We start from the raw sequence: 25257 nt of genomic DNA, 5'->3' as shown, positions 1-25257 counted from the left end.
ACTACAGGTTGAGCAAGTGCAGAATGGTGGTAGAAAGTGCATTTGGATGTTTAAAAGCACGCTGGCGCAGATTACTGACTCGGTTAGACCTCAGCGAAACCAATATTCCCCTTGTTATTACTGCTGGCTGTGTGCTCCACAATATCTGTGAGAGTAAGGGGGAGACGTTTATGGCAGGGTGGGAGGTTGAGGCAAATCACCTGGCCACTGATTACGTGCAGCCAGACACCAGGGCAGTTACAATAGCATAGCAGGGCACACTGTGCATCAGAGAAGCTTTAGTTTCATGACTGGCCAGGCTACAGTGTGAAAGTTCTGTTTGTTTCTCCTTGATGAAAATCCGCCCCCTTGGTTCACTCTACTTCCCTGTAAGCCAACGGCCCTCCCCTCCCCCCTTTGATCACGGCTTGCAGAGACAATAAAGTCATTGTTTCAAATTAATGCATTCTTTATTAATTCGTCACACAAATGGAGGAATAACTGTGAAGGTAGCCTGGGAGGGGTGGGGTAGGAGAGGAGGATGGAAGGAAAGGGCCACAGTGCACTTGAAAATTTATTGAATGCCAGCTTTCTGTTGCTTGGGCAGTCCTCTGGGGTGGAGTGGTTGGGTGCCAGGAGGCCCCCACACCGCGTTCTTGGGCATCTGGTCGAGGAGGCGATGGAACTTGGGGAGGAGGGCGGTTGGTTACGCAGAGGCTGCAGCGGCGGTCTGTGCTCCTGCTGCCTTTCCTGCACCTCAGCCATACACCGGAGCATATCAGTTTGATCCTCCAGTAGCCTCAGCATTGCATCCTGCCTTCTCATTATGCTGATGCCACCTCTCCTCTCGCTTGTCCCTCCTCTCCTCGTGTTCGTTTTGTGCTTTCCTGGACTCTTATATTGTCTCCCTCCATGCATTGTGCTGGGCTCTTTCAGTGTGGGAGGACTGCATGAGTTCAGAGAACATTTCATCTCGAGTGCTTTTTTTTTCGCCTTCTAATCTTTGATAGCCTCTGGGACGGAGATAATACATGGAGCGATGAAACCATTTGCAGCTGTGGGAGGGGAAAAAAGGGAGATTAGTCTTGAAAAAGAGACATTTTAGAGAACAATGGGTAGACTCTTTCACGGTGAACAAAGCTGTTAATATTACATAGCACTTATGCTTTCTCTACAAGGTCGCATTTTGCCTCTTATATCGAGGGCCTGCCGATATGGTGTGAGAAATCACACACGCAGGGCCAGCAGGCAACAGAATTCGGCTTGCAGGTAGACATGGTAAGCCACATGGCTTCTTTAACCTTCCTAACATGTGGGAATGGTTTCAAACAGCAGTGCCGTCATTTCACATACCAAGCACCTGTTGGCTTGGCCCTTTAAAATGGGTTGGCCATTTAAAAAGAGGTGCCGTGGTTTTTAGGTTAACATGCAGCACAAATCTAGCTAACCACCCCCTGCCACACACACACCCCCAATTCTCTGGGATGATTGCTTCACCCCTCCCCCCACTGCGTGGCTAACAGCAGGGATGATTTCTGTTCAGCCACAGGAAAACAGCCCAGCAGGAACCTCTGAATGTTCCCTTAATAAAATTCCCCTATTTCAACCAGGTGACCACGAATTATATCACTCTCCTGAGCATAACACAGAGAGGTAAAGAACGGATGTTGCTTGAATGCCAGCAAATACTGGGACCATACGCTGCCATGCTTTGTTATGCAATGATTCCAGACTATGTGCTGCTGGCCTGCCGTGGTAAAGTGTCCTACCATGGAGGACGGAATAAGGCTGCCCTCCCCAGAAACCTTTTGCAAAGGCTTTGGGAGTACATCCAGCAGAGCTTCATTGAGATGTCCCTGGAGGATTTCTGCTCCATCCCCATACATGTTAACAGACTTTTCCAGTAGCCGTACTGGCCGCGAATGCATCCCAAATCTTCAGGGCAAATTAATCATTAAACACGCTTGCTTTTAAAGCGTGTATTATATTTACAAAGGTACACTCACCAGAGGTCCCTTCTCCGCCTTCTAGGTTCAGGAGCCTGCCTTCGGTGGGTTGGGAGGGTACTAGATCCAAGGTGAAAAACAGTTCTTGGCTGTCGGGGAAAAACGGTTTCTCCGCTTGCTTGCTGTGCTTCAGCCTCCTCCTCATCTTCCTCGTCTCCAAAATCCACATCCCTGTTGCATGAGAGTCCATTGACGGAGTCCACGCATAGGGCTGGGGTAGTTGTAGGGGCATCACCTAGAGTGGCATGCAGCTCATCATAGAAGCGGCATGTCTGGGGCTGTGACCCGGAGCGGCCGTTTGCCTCTGTGGTTCTTTGGTAAGCTTGTCTGAGCTCCTTAAGTTTCACGTGGCACTGCTGCTGGTCCTTGTGATAGCCTCTGTCCTTCATGCCCTTGGAGATATTTTCAAATATTTTGGCATTTCGTGTTTTTGAACGGAGTTCTGATAGCACGGATTGGTCTCCCCAGACAGTGATCAGGTCCAGTACCTTCCATTTGGTCCATGCTGTTCAGATCCAGTACCTTCCATTTGGTCCATGCTGGAGCTCTTTTGCGATTCTGGGATGCATGGTCACCTGTGCTGATCAGTTCGCCACTCTGGCCAAACAGGAAATGAAATTCAAAAGTTCGTGGGGCTTTTCCTGTCTACTTGGCCAGTGCATCTGAGTTGAGAGTGCTGTCCAGAGCGGTCACACTAGAGCACTCTGGGATAGCTCCCAGAGGCCAATACTGTCAAATTGCGTCCACACTACCCCACACTGGACCCAGCAAGGTCGATTTCAGCACTAATCCACTCTTCGGGGAGGAGTACAGAAACTGGTTTTAAGAGCCCTTAAAGTCAGAAAAAATGGCTTTGCAGAGTGGGCAGGTGCAGGGCTAAATCGATCTAACACTGCTAAATCCGACTTAAACTCGTAGTGTAGACCAGGGCTTGGTGATTGCCTGTTCTGTTCATTCCCTCTGAAGCACCTGGCTTTGGCCGCTGTCAGAAGACAAGATACTGGGCTAGATGGACCATTGGTCTGACCCAGTATAGCCTATGTTGTCCCTGGTATTAAGCAAGTGCTTTTTATTTTAATTAAGAAAGATTTTATGTATTTTTTTTACATTTATTTTCCTCATATATATTGCTCTATCAGTAGCTCCTCTTATCTGTTAAGATGGTGAGAGAGAGCGTGCAATGATATCACGGGGGCACAGGGGCAAGGTTTTATTAGCACATGCCCTGTGGATATCCATTGGATTTTTTGCAGTCACTTATAACTTACTTTTCCCTTCCAAAACATTTTATTTACTCCTCAATGGGGACAGCAGTATATCCATACAAAGTTTCATGTTTTAAACTTTGGCTGTTGTTGCTGTAACCAATTTATTTTAAACAAAAGTGGTTAGATATTTTACTGAATTGGAAAAATGTATCTTTCACTCTCTCATAACTCAATAACAACTAAAAGGATTTTTCTTAGTCTTCCCAAAAAAAAATCATCTCTGGACAGAAACCAAGTACATGAGAATTTCAACTTCAAGGGTAAAGGTCTCAGAAAGTTATCTACATGTTACGAGAGGTTATAATACATTCCAGTCTTGGATCATTTCTCATGTTTGACCTACTATCTTGCATTAATCTTGATTTTTATTTTTTCTCTGTTCACTTTTAAAAATCTCTCTGGAAGAATATACTCAGGATCGACTGCTTCAGTCATTTCTTTAAATTGTTCATTTTGTGCTACATAGAGGAGTTGATGTGGGCATAAAAGAAGGTTGCATCTTCCTTATCAAGTTCGTCTTTGAATTTTCAGTTATTTTTATAGCCTATCTGCTGATCTTTTTATAAATCTATTTTTGTTGATTTTAATATGCAGAACAATCTTGTACAATGCCAATAACAAGTCAGAAAATCAAAAACAATCAGAAAAGATGGTGTATGTCTCTTGAGTAATTATACTATCTTTTTTTTTTTAACTTACGTATTCTGGAACAAGTTTTTTCAGTATAAAGTGCTTTAATTTAACGTTCAAAATTGTATGATCATATCCCTTTTCTTCTCAGATACTGAGTAATATACATTACTATATACATACAGTACATTAATCTGACAAGTTTTCTCCAGTTGGGCTGTTGGCTGAATTGTCCCAAAAATATAAAACTTTTCTTCATGGAGGACTTTGGAAAAAAATATTATAGCCTTAACAAACACACTCTAATCTTCTGTTTGAGGGGAAGAAATTATTTGTAGCTGTCTGGGCTATGTAATATAGATTCATGTCTGGGAATATAAAGTTTTCTCATAATGGACATCCGCTGGTCTGGAAACTATTCATGGATTAGACCTCCTCATTTCACCACAGTGAAGGCAGTTTAGGCTTGTTTTATTCCATTCATCCTTTGAGTTCAGACTCTCTGCTGGACTATTTAAGCATGACATTCCAGTCTTGTTCTATTCAGTCTCCATCTGAGCAGCTTTAGGCTCATTGCTGTTAAGAAACAGCATTTGAATGTGGGAATTTTATCTCACAAGACTGCTGAATTTCAGATTATGTGTATTTTTCAGTAATCCTAACCAGTTGACTTTCCTTTTAGAGCAGGCTGAGGATCCAGTGTGTTTAATCTTCATTCCTTCTGGTTCCCTTTCCTCAGAATGTGTCTCACAGTGGCCTAACCCTGCCTGCCATTATAGCACACATACTGTTCCAAAAATTTCTGTGGAAAAATATGTATATTTACAACAGTAATCAGCTCCTTAAAAATAGTTTGAGTTCTTGATTAAAGTGGCTGGGTGCAAATTAAAATGTCCTGCATCACCTCTGCAAAGTTACCTTGATCCAAAGTTCACCAATAAAAAGAGAAATTAAGATCCTTCACACAAATCCCATGTGTATTATGCTGTCCTTTTCAGTGGAACTAAGTTATTTGGACAGTCCCTTAGAAAGCTCTCTTGGGGTTCAGTCCAATCTGAACAACCTGCTTTCTCAGTATTGCTTTTTAATCAGGGATGAAAAAACATTGTAACGAAAATATAGATGAGCTCCTTATGGAATATGCAGTCATTCCCACCATCATGTTTTACTGAAGTTAGAAAGTATTTTTCCAGCATTACAGGATGGGAGGTCACCATAGATCTTCCTTCCTTTCTTCAACTCAAAAATTAATCTACTTGGGAATCTTAAAGCTTAAACATTTGACTTTCTCTTCTGGACCAATTCCACCTCAAATGCATTCTGTGTCATACAGAAATTGGGTATCTTGTAAAATTTAAAGAGAGTGCCCCTCTTTACCATATATGCTATATAAAATCTAGACATAAAAGCCAAAATCCCAATGTCGCCCTCAAAACATCATCCTGATATTTTTTCACATCATTTGTGGTCCCAATGAAAATAGATGAAGTCTATCTGTTTTTGACATATATCTGTAATGGAAGCAAGATTCAAAATGGAAAATATTCCATAACTCATTCAAGAAATGGCTTCACTCTATTCTTCTGTTCCATAGATCTGAAGAAATTAACTTTTGTTTTCCCATCTAATCTCATCCCCATCAGTCTCATTTCCTGTATTTAAAGGAAAATACCTGTTCATGTCCATGTTATTTGGTATTTTGTCTTTTCCTGTGATGTGCAAGGTGATGTAGCTCATTAAGATAGCATTTACATCTGTTACTTGAATGATCTGCTGCTGAAAATGTACTTAAAGGCAACTTTTCTTCATATAGTCAATTCATTATTAAACAAAATTCTTTTTGTGCATACCCTCTGGACCTTACCCATATTGGGGCTCATTTTTAAGACCATTCAACTGGGAAATCTCCCTTTATTCGAATTTCTACTCCAGATTTTAACCCTTCTCTTCCAGTGTTCTGTAGTTTCCTCCTAATATCTGCACTTAATACTCGTGTTGGCATTGTGCATATAAAAAACCTGTGGACAACACAGCATCCCTAATGTCTTCAGTTTTTCCTTTTAAACAAATGACACTAACTTATCTTAGCCTGATGTTGCCTTTAAAGCAATCATCAGTGCTATTGGAGCCCTCCATAAAATTCACAGGACCATCTCATCTCGTTTCATATCAGGAGCAACAGATGAACAAACATGGCTTACATAAACTGCCAGGGAAGAATAAAAAGTATAAATCTGAACCATGTGGCCTTTCATTCATGAAGAGGCAGAGTTCATCTGTCTAATGGAGCAGTAAGCTAGCTCAGTTGCCCAAGGGTGGCAACAGACAAGTTGGGAGTCTTTGATTCATATATTCAGCAAGCCATTTTCTCTCATTAGAACTTATTTGCATCTGAGAACAACAGGAATTGTACTTGTATTTTGCTTTTGACAATGGCATCCCTAGGTATGTTACATGGATACTTTCTCCTTTCAGTGGATAGATATACTCATTGTGGCTAATTGCCAGCACTACTATGATGGGTCTCGTGCTTTCTCTTCTTGGGGGGGTTCAGGGCACCGTTTCTTGCCCCTGAACTGGGGTATTAATTGCCCCACTAGTGTCCTAGAGAAGGGGAGTGGAGAGGGAGGGACCCGGGCCCACCCTCTACTCCGGGTCCCAGCCCAGGAGCCCTAGGGATAGCAGTAAACCACTTGAACTAGCGGTTCCTTCCCTTGGGCTGCTTCCCTCTCCTGCCCTTCAGCTTGTGGGGCTTCCTGCCCTCCCTTTGCACAAACCAGGTGTCCCTTTACCTAGGGGCTTGGTTGTCTTAGCCCACCGCAGCACTTCTCCAAACTCTCCTCTGCTTCCCTCCAAACTGCTCTTTGCTCCAACACCAATCCACTCTGCTTCAACTCTTCCTCTTGTCTGATTGAAGCGGGGGGGGGGGGTTATCAGGTGACTGGCTTCAGGTGCTTTAATTAATCTATAGCAAACTTTCTTCCCTCTACAGGGAATAAGGCTCCCTTCTAACACTCTCCTGCCACCGTCTGGCCATGCTGTGTCACACTCATGTATTGACTTACCTCAGTTTCGTCTTATTTGAGAAGATAAGACTGATCATCTGTAATCAGATATAATCTATTTGTTTCATAGATCTCAGTTTTGTAGACTTATAAAGATGGCAGTCTGCTATATTTGGAAGCTTCTGGTTTTTCGCCAACCATGTTCACCTTCCCCACCATTTCCCCAGTCAGCCTCAGAATCTGCTCCTTCAACAACCTGATTATTGAGAATTTGTCAACTTTGTATTAAAATATCAGAAGTCTTCCTTACCAAGAACATACAAGACTTGGAAGACTTGTTGACCTGATTCATAAACCTGAGCCTAAATATGTTCATATTGTTTGTTAGAGACATCCTGGCCTTCGTAAGAAATTATGCTGTAGGTACTTAGGGATACAGCTACATAGTCCACAGAAGCAAGCCTCCGAGCCTGAGTTTACAGATGTGGGACTCATTGCTAGTACTCTAAAAATAGCTTTGTAGAAGTGCTTTGAAGTTGCAGCTCAGCTCTGAAGCCTAGGGATGCGGGTGGGCTTCAGAGCTCAAGCTCCAGCCCAAACTGCAACTTCAGAGTGCTGTCTACACAGCTGTTTTTAGAGCACTATCACAAGCTCCTCAAACCCAAGTCTGTTGACCTGGGCTGGGAGGTTTGCTGCTGCTGGCTGTGTAGACCTACCTACTATGTTCAATCCACTGTCCCCAAGATTCCTAGTATCAGCCTTATCCCATTTCTTTCTGGCTGGTGAACAAGAGAGACTCCAAGTGGAACTATAACACTTCAACCTCATTTTCTTAATCCTGTAGTGGAGGGCTCACTGTTTATTTCATTTTCATTCTTTATAGCAGTGTTGTAGCGGTACAGCAGAGGGTATTTGAAATCAAAGGGGGAGGGTAGGGAAAAAGCTTCCATGGTGGTGGAATGAGCAGGTCCAACCCATGAATAGTGTCCAGCCCACTGTATGCCCTCTATAATGAAACATTAAAAATTACAGGTAATGAAACGTTATTTCTTTTTGTTGCTTCGATAAATGATGTCACCTGCTATTTCAGCTGCTTTAAGGATTCTGAGTTTGTCTTTAGTATTAGTTAAGACTTTATGGATGGTGTTGCCAATGTTGTCCCTTTCAAGATTTGCACATAGGTATCCTGTAGCAAAAAAGGGTCTTGGTTGTATCAGTTTTAGGTGACTTGAAAAAGAACCTAGAAATAGAAAATTATGAGCTCTCATCTAGTTTTCTGGTTTGTGCTGTCTCTTTTTCTGTTTGGGAGTTCTTTTTCATTAAACATTTTGAGAGCCTGGACATTTCACTTCCTGCTTCTTTTTTTTGGTGGTCATCTGAGTCCACATAACTCACATGGACAATGACAAAAAATGGCTAGAGTCCATGGTTGATTATTTTCCCTGACAGACTCAACTTTTTCCTTAACTGAGGACATAGACTTTTAGAGAACATGTAAAGCTGAAATCATCTCTGTCTCTTGTAGAAAAGGTAGTGTGGGTATCCCCACTGCATAACATAGTGTTGGTATGTGAAAGTCATCCCCATCAAGTTTTGCTGTGTTCTTCCATATTTGTTTCCATTGTAACTGACCACAAGGTTCCCGAACAGGCTGACATCCCTCCCTCCCCCCATCAGAACAAAAAAGAGCGTTGCATTAATCAGTAGGAATTTACAACTTCTCAGAACCAAAATTACCGTGGCCACCACCCCAAATAGATTGAATAAAGAGAATGTTGAGGAACTGCTAGAATGCCTGCAACTGGGATTTGAATTATACTATCTTTGATGTTTCAGTGGCATTAGTAGCATTAAAAATGTCTTGCCTACAGGGTCATCAGACTCATTAATGCACTTCAGTAAACAAAGTCTCATTTAGTGGTTCACTTGATCGTGAAGAGTCTGATTTTTCTGCACTGTTTGAGATAAGCATACACCCTTTCCAACTTGCTACTGTACGTTTTGAGAGAGTTGCTTATATTTTACTTTAGGAGAATTATTTATGTTCATTGTCTATTAAATCATTTGTTTCCTGCTGCTCCAACTTAGGGCATGTTGAGTCAGAAATTCATACAGTGAAGTTTGATATCACTCCATTTGCAGTATTGATTAGCAGCTTTCACCTTTACTACAGTTGAGAAACCACCACTTATTGAATTCAACACTGTGAAGACTAAAAACAAGATGAAATAGCCAGCTTCATATAGAACTGTACCCACCTCCCAAAAGTTTCTAGACTCTAGCACATCAAGTCCCTTAACAGTTCAGAACTTGCACGCTCTCTCTCTCTCACTCTCACAAACACACACACACTTTTCTCAAGAACCACTGATAAATGATCCAGCCAGACACTTCTCTGAAATCACCAGTGTCTTCACTCGTCCTCTAGCTTTTGGAGAAGTTCTCTAACTTTCTTATCTCTAACTATCTTATATTTTCTTACAGGCATAACAAGTACCTTGATATTTTCATGACTTTCATTTTTTGTGAATAGTTCGTTCTTTTCCAAGTCCAGGTCCCCATGGTTATTCACTGTGCCCTGGACCAGTAATGCTTCTGTAGCAGTTACTGTTGGTCCATGCCTGCACCTCCTCATGCTCCCAAGTAAGGGCCTAAGCCGTATGGATGGACTGCCTCTCCAGTTCTTTTTCTACCTCTCGTGGTCTGGGATGGAACCTCCTGTGTCTATTTCTGCTCTTTAGCATTCTGCTTCTTCAAGTCTGTAAACAGTTGTTACATTTGGATAGTTTCGATTTTTAGTGCTACTTAATTAGTTGGTGATTGGGGGGACCCCTAGCTCCTCTACCATTTCAGGCACCTATTATGCCCAATGTTCTAGGCTTCAAGCCTTGCCCGGCCTGGCCTGCCCCGGGTCTTCCCGGTGAGCAACCCATACAAAACCTGCCTGTATTTTCTCAAAGAATCTCACATCCTTTCGAAGTACAGCATCTGCCTGTATGTGGGAGGAAAGCATGGCAATCTCATGAATTCTGACTCCAGACACACCTTATGGAGCTCTTCATGAGGCCCATTTGGATCCTGGGCCCTCCTGCTGCACATTCACCCATCCCAGACAGTGTCCCTCCAGAGTCCAGACCTAACGGATCAAAGTCCTCAAGGACACAGAGGTACTTCATGAGGCAGAAATACAAAGAAGACAAGGGCAAACACCCCCACAAGAAGAGGGACCGGTTTCCTCTGAAAAGAAGTTCTTCTTGCCACCTGAGACTCCATGCCCCAGAATGGTTGCTCCTGGAGCTCACAGGAAGGAGAAGGAGCAGATGATACTGGGAGCTCCCAGTGCTCCAAAACCATGCACTGAAAGGATGGTGGTAGCATCTGCATGGCAGAAGGAATTGTTCTCTCTCTGTTTGACATTACTGCCCTTGCACAGGTTATCTTAGGTAGGACCTCAGTCTGCTCTTCTGGAGGGCCTATCTATACGACCTGAAATTTCAAATTTTCTCAGAACTGATCCTGCTGCAGGAAGTCCCAATGTCATCCACTTGGCATTTGCTGGTACAGGAGCCCAGCCATGTAGTGGCGGGTCAGGCTTAGTCACTGTGCCACCCAGCTGCTCCCATTACTGGTCGGTAGGGATCAGATCCCATGGCACCTTCAGCCCCATCATTGGATCTTGAAGACTCTCTTTCATCAGACAAGAATGAGCCAGTACCAACAGTCCCCCCACAGCTACCTAACTGAGAACTGTCAGTTCAGACAGGACTTCCAGATCCATTCTCTTGCTCTCATATCCTCACCAACAACATTTCTGGCCTACTGACCAATGGTACCTACTGTGAGTTCCACCTCCATACTCTTACGATTCTACTCCTTGATCTTACTGGGGCCCTTGGGACCTATACTTTCAAGCCGCTGAGTACAAGTTCTCTGTATAATAAACCTAGCTGTGGCCACCACGGGGTGAAGAACCGCAATCTCCACAGGAACAGCTGGTACTCCCAAAACCTCTGGATCTGCCAGTGGCACTTTCTCTGTCCTCTCCAGATGAGGCAGTATCACCAGCCTTTCCCAAACCTCCAGATGATTTTGAGTGGTACTAGAACCTTCTCAGGAGAATTGTGGACTTTATCCAGATTCTGCTAAAGGAGGTTCAGGATCCAACCCACAAGCTCCGGACATTTTGCTAGCTATGGCTTCCTCTAAAGTAGCACTCCTGATTAATGAGGCCATTATGGAACCTACTAAAGTGGTTTGGCACCCACCTGCTGTATGTGCCCCAACCCCAAAGATGACTGAGAAATGTTACTTCATTCCTCCAAAGGAGCAAAATTTTTGTTTTTCATACCTGAGCCCAAGATGTCACAGAGTGGAGCCCAAGCCCACTCTGCTGGACAAAGGTGCCAACTGGTTAGACCTCTTTGGAAGGAAGACTTCTTTTTTTTTTGGCCAGTTTAGCATTCCAAATAGTGCATTACCAAGCACTGATGTCAAAATCTGACTTCTTGAAATACAAGTCCCTTTCGTTCTCGCACCATCTGCAAAGACACTCGCCACATGTTTCCTTACTGGGATGGGGAGCGCATCACAACCAGACAGCCCACAGCACTAGGCTCCCACACAGCAGTCCAAGCTACATATCAACCTATTTGAGTTCCTAGCAGTTCACAAAGCATGCAAGATGTTTTTACCCATCATTTGGTCCACACAAATTCAGGTCAGTTTGACCACCGTCTACTATATAAACAAGCAGGGAGGAGCAAGATCTATCCCACTCTGCAGAGAAGTGGTCCACCTCTGGAATTGGTGCATTAGACACCAGAACACCTCTCAGCACTACATCACCTTTTCAACTGTTTGCATTCCATGGGTAACGAATTCCCTGGCAGACATCTTCACCAGGCTTTCCCACACAGATCATGAGTGGGAACTCCACTCGTCAATAGTACAGCATATCTTTTAGCCGCGATGTTCCTGTCTTGGGATCTTTTTGCAACCTAGTGGAAAAGAACTGACTAGCATGCTGCTCCCAAGCCACCCATGGCCTCCGTTCCGGAGCAGATGCCTTCCTGGTGTAATGGTTGGATCCACTGATAGATACCTTCCCTCCCATTTTCCTCTTTCTTTGCATGCTTAGGAAGATCAAGCTCTACAGAGTGACAGTAATCCTGATAGCAGCATGCTGGCCAGGGCATTTTTGGTTCACCACCATCCTACAGCCAGCTTCCCATTTATGAATTCACCTACAACCATTATCGGGTGTGCTGTCCTAGAACAAGGGCAGGATGAGCCATCCCAACCTACCTTTTCTGCATCAGGTAGCGTGGTTTTTGGATGGTCAATTTACATAAAGACGAGCACATGCTCTCAGAGAGGTTTACTCCATCCTGAATAACAGCAGGAGATCCTCGACACAGAAATGTGGTGCCGCTAAATGGAAACAATTCTCCTTGGTATCAGCAGCACCACTTACCTCCTAAGGCATCAGGAACCCTCCTCATGCTGGAGTATCTTCTCTCAATGAAGATGTTGGGCTTGTCTCTCAGCTCCCTATGGGGACATTTTGCAGCCATCAATGCTTTCCACCCCCCAGTGGAGGTATGTTTAGTCTTTACCCATCCCACTACTGCAAAGTTACTAAAGGGCATTATGAAGACGTTCCCTCCAGTCTCAAAACTGGTCCCGATCTGGGATCTAGCCCTCATCCTTTCTGCCCTCACAAGACCACCGTGTGTACCCTAGGTCTCCTGTTCCCTCCTGCACTTTTCTTTGAAAGTCGACTTCTTTACAGCTGTTACCTCTGCTACAAGGATACGGAAGCTTGTAGCTTTTATGTATACAGTTTTTCACAAGGACAAGGTTTCTTTTCAGCTGTATCCAAAATGCATACCTAAAGTGCCTTGTGAGTTTCACTTTAACCGAACTATTCGCCTTCTGCTGTTTTACCCTAAACCTCACCACAGCATGGAGGAGGCAAAACTCTATTCCCTAGGCATGCACCAGGCTCTAGCCTTGGACCTGCACAAAACAGCACCCTTTTGAAAGCCTCCAGGGTTGTTTATTACTACTGTATTGCCAGAAGATAAGTAGATTTCCTCCTGCATCCTCCTTTGCTAGGAACTTATAAAAACCCCTCCTCAAACTATAACAGAGATATGCAGAGCAGCCACTTGGGGCTTCATTCATACCTTCACCACACATTACTGTCTGGTTCAGGCTTTGGCTGGGGATGCCTCCTTTGGGCTTAGTGGTCCTCCACTCTGTAGTACAGCATATTTACTTTCACCCTCCTCTTCAACAAGCACTGTTTGGAAGTCACAGTGAATAGCCCTGGGAACCAGGACTCAAGAAAGGAATCTCTGAAACAAGAAAGGAAGGTTACTTACCTTTTAGGAACTGGACTTTTTTGAAATATGTGGTCTATATGGGTATTCACAACCCGCCCTTCTTCTCCTGTGCTCAGCTCATCATGTGATTCACGGTAGAGTCAGAACTGGAAAGGCGGTTAGTCCACACCACCCTTTCTGCCCTCACTTGGGAGCACAGGGTGGCATAGACACCCAGAGCACATGTGCACTGACAGTGAATACCCATAAGGACCATGCATCTTGAAAAAATTCAGTTACTAGAAGGTAAGTAACTTGTCCTTTTTCATTCACAGATTGAAATTACAGTTTCATGTTTCTGGGGTCAAACAGCTTTCAAATATAGCTTGTGAAAGTATTGAAGAGTGACACATTTAAAAAAAAAAAAAAACCCACAACCCTTGATAAAACCTGAAAAGAACCACTAAATTAGGGGTTTTTGCGGGGGGAGGAAAAGCAGCCAGGTTTTTACACAACCACAAAATGATGTACATGACCTAGTTTATACAGTAGCCATCAATACATTCTGTGTTTTGATTCAAAACAGATTTATAACTTCATATATAGTTTGCTGCTTCAACAAAGAAGCTCTTTATTTTCTACCTATTGTAATTTGGCTGTGTATAATGTTCACCACTAGCATACCTATTAATTTATTTGGTATATGATCATAGAAATGCACACACAGAATAAATTTCCAGTAGTTGGAATTACCAAGTCAGTAGCATAGATGGCCTACAAAGTTTGAGTTTATTTAGATAGTTTTTGCATCTTTAGCAAGTTGCTAACAGTAATTTTTGTTTAAGTATATCAGAAGCAGGAAGCCTGCCAAACATGCCATGGGGCCACTAGAGACAACCAAGGTGTTAAATGAGTACTCAGGGAACACAAGGCCATTGCAGAGAAGCTAAATGAATTCTTTGCATCAGTCTTCACAGCAGAGAGGTGGGGGAGATCCATCAGAGCTATTCTTTTGGCATGGCAGACCTGAAGTACTGTCACATGTTGATGTGTCAATAGAAGAGGTTTTAGAACAAATTGATAAACTAAACACTAATAAGTCACCAGAACCAAATGGTATTCATCCAAGAGTTCTGAAGGAACTCAGGTATGAAATTGCAGAACTACTAACTAGTATGTTAGATATACTAGAAATAAGCCTCTGTATCAGGTGATGGGAACGTAGCTAATGTAACACCAGTTTTTTAAAGGGGCTCCAGGGGCGATCCTGGCAATTACAGGCTGGTGAATCTAACTTCAGTATTGGATAAATTCGTATAAACGTAGTAAAGAACAAAATTATCAAACATAAATAAACATGATTTTTTGGGGAAGAGTCAATCTGGGTTTTGTAAAGGGAAAGCATGCTTTAGCAATCTATTAGACTATTTTGAGGGGAGCAACAAACGTGGACAAAGGTGATCCAGTGTACTTGGACTTTCAGAAAGTTTTTTGACAAGATCCCTCACCAAAGGCTCTTAAGAAAACTATGTAGTTGTGAGATAAGAGGGAAGATCCTCTTTCATGGATTGGTAACCGGTTAAAAGATGATAAACAAAGGGTAAGGATAATTGGCCGGTTTTCACAGTGGAGAGAGGTAAATAGTGGAGTTCTCCCAGGGTCTGTACTGGGATCTATGCTGTTCAACGTATTCATTAATCTGGAAATGGGAGTGGACAATGAAGTGGCAAAATTTAGAGATGATGCAAAATTATTAAAGTTAGGCCAAAGCTGCCTGCAAAGCTTTACAAAGGGGTCTCACTAGACTGGGTGATTTGGCAACAAAATGGCAGATGAAATTCCATGTTGATAAGTGCAAAGTAATGCATGTTGGGAAAAAAAAAATACCAACTGCATATATAAAATGACTGATTCTAAATGAGCTGTTACCACTCAAAAAAGAGATCTTGAGTCAGTCATCAGGGCTTGTTCTCTGAAAACTTCAGCTCAATGCACAGCAATAATCAAAAAGGCTAACCGAATGTTAGGAACTATTAGGAAAAGGATAGAAAATACTATAATGCCACTATATTAACCCATGGTGTGCTCTTGAATACTGTGTCCAGTTCTGGTTGCCCCATCTCAAAAAGGATATAGTGGAACTGGAAAAGGTTCAGAGAAGGGGAACAAAGATGGTCACGGGTATGGAATGGCTTTTATATGAGGAGAGACTAAAGATTAGGGCTATTCGTCTGACAAAAAAGATGATTAAGGGGAAATATGATAGAAATATGATAAAGTCTATAAAATCATGAATGGTATGGAAAAAGTGAACAGAGAAGAGTTATTTACCCTTTCCCACAGTACAGATGCCAGGAGGAGAAAATGGGGTGGATCGCTCCATAATTATCCTGTACTGTACATTCTCCCTGAAGCTTTGGTGCTGGCCACTGATGAAGAAAGGCTACTACATAAGAATGGCCATACTGGATCAGACTAGTTGTCCATGTAGCCCAGTATCCTGTCCGACAGTGGCCAATGCCAGGTGCCCCAGAGGGAATGTACAGAACAGGGAATCATCAAGTGATCCATCCCCTGTTGCCCATTCCCAGCTTCTGGCAAACAGTGGCTAGGGATGCTTCAGAGCATGGTTTTGCATCCCTGCTCATCCTGGCTTATACTGCCCATTGGTCTGACCCAGTATGGCAGTTCTTCAGTTTTTATGTCACAGTAGTTTTCTTTTTCTAACCTAGATAGTTAATATAGTGGAATGTATGAAATTAGTCCACCTTTAGTTGCTTTGTTTAGGACTGTTAAAACCAGCTTGCTTCTTTGAATTGCTGCTTTAACATCAGAGTTATAGGGAAAGTTCCTATAATCCTTACTTGTGAAACAGTTCCTTTTTTTTAAGGGGGATTTTTCACATGGGGTAAGCATTGCAAATCTGCTACTGTTATGGGCCCAATCTCAGTTTTATGATAAATTTTGTTCCTAAAATGAAGAAAATTCATTCATAATGAAGTGTAGTGTTTTATAAGGGTGGAAGCACTTCCACGTTTATTGTACAGTCTCACTTACTACTCAGCTTTCTAAGAGCCTGACTCATATTTAATTTATGCCCTGTCTACGCTACATACACAACACAATTAGGGCTCCTAGTAGTAATACTGTTGTTCTGTAATTCAGTGGAAAACATGATTATAGTTTGTAATGTAAACTGGACCTTAACTCTCTTTGATGATCTGGTGAAAGCTGTGGTCCAACCAAGGCTTTAGCCTGGTTATGAAAAGTAGACCCATTGTACACTACAAATCGAAACTGTAACCAAGCTAGGACACACTTTGAAGTTGCTAGTGACCTGATGTGGCTGTATTTCTAATGTAGAGAGGACCTTAGTTATGAGTGGTTTAATATTTATTATAATTTTTATTTGTATATAAACTGGTCTTGGCCTCAGTACCAGAAGTAATTTATGAATTGCATACACTATTTAAACTATGGGAAAAAACCATCGTAACTCCTTGGGTGAATGTTTAAAGATTTATTGTTTAATACATTTAGTTGAAGGAAAGAGAGAGACTTGGTAGTAAAAAGAAAAAAATTCTTTATTGGCTTTTGTTGAAAATGGGCAAATGAGCAGTTTTGTACTACCTGCCTTTAATTTAGGAAATTCATATTTAATCTGAATCATACCTTTCCCATACAGGGAAGATGGTGAGCTAGAAGATGGTGAAATAGATGATGCAGGATTTGAAGAAGTTCAGGAAGAACAGGATGCAAAAGGGGAAGATAAGCAGAAAAATGAAAAAGCACATAGAAAATCACGAAAGAAACGCAAAAAAGAGAAGGAAAAGAAAAAATCAAAAAGGAGAAGACGGGATAAACATAAGGTTAGAAAATGCAAACCAAAATATTGGATATGATTACTGTACCTGCACAGTTTACTTTTTCTCATCCAGGAAATTGGACAACATATCTGAAAGTTGTTTTTTCCCTCAGCACCTAGCACTTCTTTGGACACTATATGAATGATAGAAAAAATTGAGCCACTGTATGAAAGGCCCCTCAAAAAATTTTTATCATGGAATTTTGATTTAAAATATTGGGTTGTATTCGTTCTTTATATAAACAAGTGTAACTCCACTGACTTCAGTGACAGTGAATTTGTCCAGGACAAGAGATGGTAAATCAACAATTTCTCTGGCTACTGCACTGCAAAAGTCACAGTTTCAGAAACTCAGCAGCTAGCTTTTTATAAACTCCAAATTATGAATAGAAGTATTTCAGGTAGTTCACTTTCATTATGTTACTACTATATTAGTCCCTGTTCAGGTTTAGGTGAGTTATAAATTGTTAAAAATCTCCATTTTTCTTCTATTGGTTGTGCATAGTAGGTAAACTTTGGCAGCATTCCAAAATAATAACTGAAAACAAATATTCTAAAAAGTAGGCCACTAGCTGCCAGAGCCACAGCATTCACTGGGCCTGGAAGCTGTCAGTGCAGCTGTTGCAGAAGATTGTGGTGGAACTGGGCTGGGCTCTGCTTCTCCCACACACTGCCTTTAACCACACATTCTGGACCTAGCACATGGGGACCCAGTGTCCCATCTCTCCTCTGGAGGCACCACATAGGGCACAAGCTATCCCATATCTTGGCATAAAAACTCATTGTGAGCAGAGTTAGTTGACGTGGTGATTAAATGCTGGCTGCTACCTGGAGCCTTAGGGGCGAAATCCTGGCTGACTTCAGCGGGACCAGGATTTCACACTAGAGCTCCCATGCTTGCTACCACTAGTGCCGCTGAACCAGTGGTAGCAATGGTGGGAAATCTTTAGTGAAAATATCTAGTGCAGGCATCCCTGAATATGCATATTACATCCACATACCACTGCAATTTAACACTGAATAACACAGAAACAAGTGGAGGCAGTGTAAACATGCCTATCCGCTCAGGACTTATTAATATTTTCATGAGCTAGAGATGGGAACATTTGAGATTGCGTAATGTTTTATTATCCATGTAAATTACAAAGATATCATAGGAGTTATATTTTATTTAATAAGTGATATGGTATTGACTGTACTTTGCACTTAATCTGGTGTAGTCATCAGAGTATAAAAGGTTGGAAAGTATACCCATTTAATAGAGGTGGAGAAGGGGGTTAAATGACTTGCTCAAGGTCATTCAGAGACAGGAGCAGAGCTGGAAACAGAGCCTAGATTTTCTGACTCCAACTCTCCTGCTTATAACTATAAGAAAGCATTTCCAGCTTCACTTTATTTTATTCCTTACCTTTTTGCTTCATTTAGCAGAAGAATTTCAGGACTCTAAAGAATAAAGTAAATTTGGTTTTAATTATAAAGTTTTACAAGATCTGAAAGACACAAATTCTATTTGTGTGTTTAAAAAACAGGACTAAAACTACAAAGCAAGCCTTCCCTGACCACTATCTACACGCAGCACAGGGCACAAGAAGCATATCATCCTCACCCGTCTGCGATAAAATAGCCTTCTTCTGCTGCAACTGTGTATAGTAGAACTTGTTTTTTTTCCCCTTTAAACAACAACTAGGAAACCACATACTTCTTTGTATGTTAAATGAAAGTTACGTAGTTTGAAAAGTCAAGCACTTGAAAGTTAGAAAATGCCAGACTTACAGTTGCCTGTGTAAACTTAGTTCTGCCTCCTTATACAATATGCAGTATTATTCAGTCTTTAATTACGCAATCATACGCTATTTTTTCCGTAGGACCCCACTATATTTCACAGGTGGGATGCATGGGGGGGGGGCAGAGTTAAGTTTGCATAGGCAACTGTAAATCTGTCATTTCCTAACTTTCAGGTGCTTGATTTTGCAACCTAATAACTAAATGTGATCCAGGGATGCGTAAACAGGGAAATCTCAAGTAGCAGTAGAGGTTATTTTACCTCTGTATTGGTAGTGGTGTGGATGCTGGTGGAATACTGTGTCCAGTCCTGGTGTCTACAATTTAAGAAGGATGTTGATAAATTGGAGAGGGATCAGAGAAGTACCACAAGAATGATTTTAGCTGTCCCCATTCCCTGCCTACAAGCAGGACTCCAGCAATGTCTCCCTGACTCTACTGCCTGGCTTCATGGAACAGTGTAGTTAGCATGCACTGTAGTCCCATTTAACTGCTTTTGTGTGAAGGAAACTGGAGAGAGGGGCATTTGCAGATAGGTCCCAGCTGGGTAGAGAGAGAAAACAAAATGTGAGGCACCTGTCTACAGCAGGATGATGAATTTGATGATAAAAATTCTGAATTACACGGCCTCTTGGAAAATGCTAGATGCCATGGTTGTGCAATTCCAGATTCCACAGTACCCTGATTGAAATTAATAGGATAGATTGCACGACTTGGAGTTATTATTTCAGGCTCTCTGCAGACTAAGGCATCAATTGTTTTCAGTATTGTATCATTAACCGTTAGGACAAGAAGATGAATTTAGAAATGAAACCAGAGATTCTGAAGCCAGTTATTAGAAATCTTTGATGGGGCTGCTCAAACAAAATAAATTCTCTCTTTAGTCTTCTAAATCAGTCTAAACACATACAGGTCAGCACATGAAGAGGGAACGCTGTCTTGTGTTGTCATATCCCTCACATATAAGGTTCTAGCCATAACTCAGATTTCTGTTAGTCTCCAGCAGACGGAGGACACATTCTTTTCCTGTAATAATAACCTTCTTAGGGGACAAAGAAGCAGACACTTATAAGAAGGTGTAGTGATCAATTGCCACAGCAGCACATGTGAGGCACTTTCAATGCCTGGGACTTTCAATCCCATAAGCAGCAGAGGACCCAGTACCGTCCCCTTCCCATGTGCTCCCAACCTCCTTACCAGGTTTCCAAAATGGCTGAGAAGGCGCAAGGGTCAGAATCATCCTAGCATTACCAGACATTTCTGCCTCAAGTGTAGGGGCAGCTTAGACTCAAAAGGAAAAGTTAGGGAAGAGTGTCCCCTCAGAAATCCTTTATAGGGAGGAAGCTCTGTGAAGAACACTTTCCCTCCTCCTGCCAGGGATTCAGCCTCTGTAGAGTAGGAGGGAATTCTGGAACTACCCAAATGGATTACTACCTCAGAGTCCAGCAACCTCCCTCGAGGGCAGCAGCTGCAGCCCCCAGAATAAAGGGGTGGTTATAATTCAGTTGCAGTCTCAGTTCTGCCCCTGCCCTTAGGAAAGGCATTGGTACAGGGAAGGAACACAGGGAAGACCCTCCTTCATTGATCTAAGCACCCTGGTCTGATCTGCAGTTTAAGTTCATCTCACCCCACAATCCACCCTCCTCCAGGAGGCAAGAGCAGCTCTGACAACAGAGGGTTCTCCATGGAAAGGATTCATCCTCAATGAGCGATCAGGAAGCCAGAAAAAGTACAGACTGTTCAAGCAGCAGCAGCAGCACTGAGAATAAGTACCCCTGCAGTCCTCCCACCTTGAAGAGTGGAGAAGCTGCTTCAGCTCTTCTGGCAGCCCATGTAGAATGCAGCACTCCAGCCCCCTAAAAATCATGGGGGAGATTCAAGGGCATTTTATTGGATTTAGCTCTGCCTAGAGATCCTTACCAAGCATGATCAAATCTGATCCCTCATCTTCTGTTAAGACAAGGAAGAGGATTAGTGGCAATAAACCATATACCTTTCTAGGTTGCCCCTGAAAGCAGGGAGAGATAGTAGATAGTCTGATTTGATATCATGAGCTAATATTTTTATATTATATACTAATTAATATATACAGTCCTTTGTATAAGAACATTATAGAAGTAACATTGGTTTTCTCTTTCAGCATAATTCCCCCTCCAGTGATGACAGTTCAGACTATAGCCTGGATTCTGATATTGAACGTACAGAAAGACCACATAAGAAGGGAGTTGGTTTGTACAGAGATTATGATAGCTCATTCCTTCAGGTATAACTTATAAAACTGATTTTTCATTTCTTTCATTTATCCACAATTTTTAAATACTGTTCTATTTATAAATCCATATGTCCCTAATCCATGCTTAACAAAGATTTCATTCTGGCAATATATTTAGGTCTCATTTCTGTGGGGTAAGTTTCCAGATGTACTACTGTATTACTTTTTTAATGAACCTATACAATTATAGAATAACTCTGATTTTACAGTTTAACATTTCCTGAGCATGAGTCCCAATAGTACAGGCAATTGGAATGGTACAGGCAATTGGGAGTATCTTTTCCTCTGTCAGAAAAGAAGGTGCCAATGGGAATTAAATAACTTTTATTTCTGCCCATTTCCGATCCTTGTAGGCATTTTTTTTTCAGGGAGTAGTTGTAAGAGACTCCCTTCTATCCCTCCATAGTTAATATGGTGGAAATGGGCTGTGCTTCTGTGGATATGGCAGTAGTTCTCTCTAAAAGCTACCAATAAAAATATACAGCTTGCATGCTATTTTGGGGGATTTTTAGGGTAATTTGTCCTGGGTTTTTCAGTTCAGACCATCAAGTATCCTTTTAGAAGCCAATGGAAGAAATTGACTCTGCCTTTTCCCTGAAGGAGGGACAGAGGAGCTGAGGCACTGAATCTCTGACTAAGAAACTGGAGAAGGATAGAAGACTTTCATCAAGACTTGAGTCCAAACCTCTTCAAAAACCTTTTGGATAGCCTAATTTATTTATATCTCTAGTAGTCTAGTCATCAAACTCAAGAGCCTGCCTGCAGAAAGTGGGAAAAGGGTGGAACTGAGCATGCTTCATTCTAATTGGCATCACCTTGTCTGATTAACTGAGAGACAGACACACTCACTTGTTTGTATCGATATCATCATGCTATGGGAAAACATTAAGAAAGTTAAGAAATATGATTTTACTTGAATTTTCTAGATTTTTACTGTAGACATAATTCCTATTAACAATTTTTATTGGAATATCACATTTCTCCTTTTCCATCAGATTCTAAAATACATCTATAAGTATTATTTTAAATTATTATTTTATTTAGATGTTAGTTTCAGTCGTATCAGTAGCTGAAAAAAGTATGTTTTTTACTTTCTATGAATCTAATGTTTGTTTATTGATCAGTAGCCAAGACAACCTATCACTTCTCCCATGCTTCTACTGCTTTGGTAATTACAACTAAAATTCAAAGAAATATTTACATAACTGTTTCATTTTAATTCAGTGTCACAAAAAAATCTGTTAATTTATCAGAAATAGGCCAGAGCCTTTCTTTTTTTAAATACATTTGATGATCATCTCTGTGTAACTTATTTTTCAAGTAGATTGATCAATAGTAAAAAATATGATATGCTAGCAAATTATGTATTATACAAATAAATTTAAAGTATATTTGAGCTAGGTGAAAGGTACATCGCCAAATCAGTTTAGGTATTAAATTTTTGTTTTGTGAACAGCTTTTTTTCAAAACTGAACATCAACAGACATATTTCCATGACTTTTAACTTATTTTTAAAGGAATAACATTCCCGATAGTGTGATATTACAAAGGAATTGTGGTAGCAGATCAGAGTAATGTCCATTTAGTCCATTTTTCAGTCTCAGACAGAGATTTGTATCAGAAGTCCTGAGGAAGGTGTAAAAGCTACATAATGGACAATTATAATGTAATCATTTTGTTACTGAATAATTAAATTGAACTTTACAACAATGAGGTTTGCTTGTGCAATTCGTGGAAATCATGGAAATAATGAAACACTTGACAGTAAAACAATTGTGTAGAAATAACCATCTTAATAAAGTGAGGGCAAGGGGGAGTTTGGGAGGGTGAGATGTTAAATTGCTTCTAATTGCCACTACCCCTTTCATGCAGCATGGACATTTATCAGGAAACTACATGGCTTCCCAAAAGGCACAACATAATAAAAAATTAAAAAACAAGGAATATGATGAATACACTAATTACAGTGATGACAACTTTGGTAACTATAATGAGGAAGAAAAGGAGGAGGATTTTGCTGATCAGTTAAAACAATACAGAAAAGCTAAAGAAACTTCAAATACTGATTTAGGATCTCCATTTCCTAAAGAACCAGTGAAAAAACAGGGGATGAAAGGAATCCAGAAAGGTAAGGTTTGGTTTAATAGCTAATTTAGTTCATTTCAGAAACTTTCAGAATGGGATGGTGTCCTACAAATGGTGGGGGGTGGAATTTAGACAAGGTAGGTTAGGTAATATCTTTAACCAGCTTGTCTCTTTCATCAACAGAAGTTGGGCCAATGAAAGATATTACCTCATCTACCTTGTCTCTCTCATGTCCGAGGACCAATACAGCTACAACAACACTTCAAAATTATACGTCACGCCCAATTTTTCAGTAGTTTCTCTTAGTTTGAGTCCAGTATTTCAGAAGTCTCCTATAACTCTTGCTGGTTTCTGACACCTGAACTGTTTTTCTGGTGACAGCATTTCTTATCTATAGCTGATAGGATCCATTTTTTTTTGTTTTATCTTCTGTTTTTTTGGTCTTCGTCTTGATGTCTGTGGGTTGTTTTTTCTTGTCTTGCTTCTCCCCTCAGTGCATCTTGCCTCTACTATCCAACTGTCGGAGCTGTACAAACAGTAGATGGGTGCTGGTAGTTTTTCTACCAGATGACATCTATGGAGGGTCATGCTAGTAATTAAATTGAAAGTGCTGATAATAACTCTCCTCTTCTTATAAACAGCTAGCAAACTCGTATCAGCAAGTATCATACTTTATCATCAAAATAAAAATTACAGTCACAGATCAGTGCTGCATATCCAGATTAATGTTCCGTGTTCTGCAATGAATAGTGTAATTTTTTTAATAAGTTAAATCTTTCCAATTGTTGTCAATTGTGTAAGTATTTGAGTAGTAATACTGCTTCAGAATTATTTTCAATATGATGTACTCTATGAAAGTGTCATACGTAGAGCTGGGTGGGAAAAATTGCAAATATGTGACTTATAAAGTATATTTTGATTTAGGGCCAGGTTTGTAAAGGTATTTAAGCACCTAAACATGCAGATGGGTACCTAATGGGATTTTCAAAAGTGCTTAAGATGCCTAACTTCCATAGGCATCTAAATACATTTAAAAATCTGGTCCTTAGCCATGTTCAAGCCACTTTTTGTTCATTTTTTCATACATTTTCGTATGTTCAAAATTTTGTTGAATGCTCATGGAAAATAAATATTGAAACCATATCTGAAACAACGTACTTTATAAATTAATTATGTATGATATTGGTACAATGTAGCGTCCATTTAAGAAATTAATCTCGGGGTTTTGAGAGAGAAGGAGGGAGGGAGTAAGGTAGTTATGGAGAGAGAGGTAGGTGGAGGGGAGAGGATGACTAGCCTGAGAAGATCCATTCCTCACTAGAGGGGCCTCTGTTTCAGAAGTGTTGCAAGGGACAAGATGGTAATGAAAATAACCTCATTCTAAAGGATGGGTATCATCTAATTCATAACATTATTTTTTCACTGTTGTTGCAATTGTTTCACTGGGGGTTATTTTTAGTTTAAAATAGGTATAAAGTGTCTGTCCATAGGCTTTGATTGATCTGTCAGTTATTTAAAATCACAAAATACAAAACCAAAATGCAGTTTTTTGAATTCTCTATGTAAAGTTTTTCAAGTTTCACAAAATTTCAGGAATTGGTAGTAATGGTACCTCCAATATGGTTCCCTTGACTAGCAGGTTATGGTCACTTGAGTCACGGGGTTTTGTTGATGTCATAAACAATTCTTCTTACCCAACTAAATAGGAAGTACAGTGGTTAAATTAAATGAAAAAAATATTGGATTTACCATTTTATCTTACCCAAGACTGATATTTTTTCCATCATACAGGTTGTGCTTCTAAAAATTGGACAGTTCTTGTTTTATTTCCATTGGCATAAACATGCATGACAATTTTACTGACAGGCTGGTAACTTGTCTGTATTTCCACAAGGTCTTTTACATACTTGTTACAACTCACCAGGTGTTCATTCACCTGCATAAATCAAAAGGTGTTCAATAGAATCTGAAGACAGCATATATCACAGGCCTTCAGGATTTGGGTTTTTTATAGAAGTTACAAAGCTGTTGTTTGAAGC

General features: G+C 41.0%; 1 protein-coding gene across 2 annotated transcripts in view; it reads left to right on the top strand.

Annotated features, from left to right (window-relative positions):
- The window catches only part of ZC3H6 (zinc finger CCCH-type containing 6), a 74493-nt gene that overhangs the window by 23068 nt on the left and 26168 nt on the right, over positions 1-25257 (top strand). For both annotated transcript variants that reach the window (XM_084623324.1, XM_084623325.1), the window contains 3 exons: positions 16900-17083; positions 21002-21124; positions 23006-23261. In XM_084623324.1, coding sequence (XP_084479450.1) covers positions 16900-17083; positions 21002-21124; positions 23006-23261 — 563 coding nt within the window. The remainder of the gene's footprint in view (positions 1-16899; positions 17084-21001; positions 21125-23005; positions 23262-25257) is intronic.

The sequence above is a fragment of the Lepidochelys olivacea genome (genome assembly GCF_965140295.1).
Source record: "Lepidochelys olivacea isolate rLepOli2 genome assembly, chromosome: 3".
NCBI lineage: Eukaryota > Metazoa > Chordata > Testudines > Cheloniidae > Lepidochelys > Lepidochelys olivacea.
Note: the sequence above shows the minus strand (reverse complement) of the source record. Positions and strands in the feature narration are given on the sequence as shown.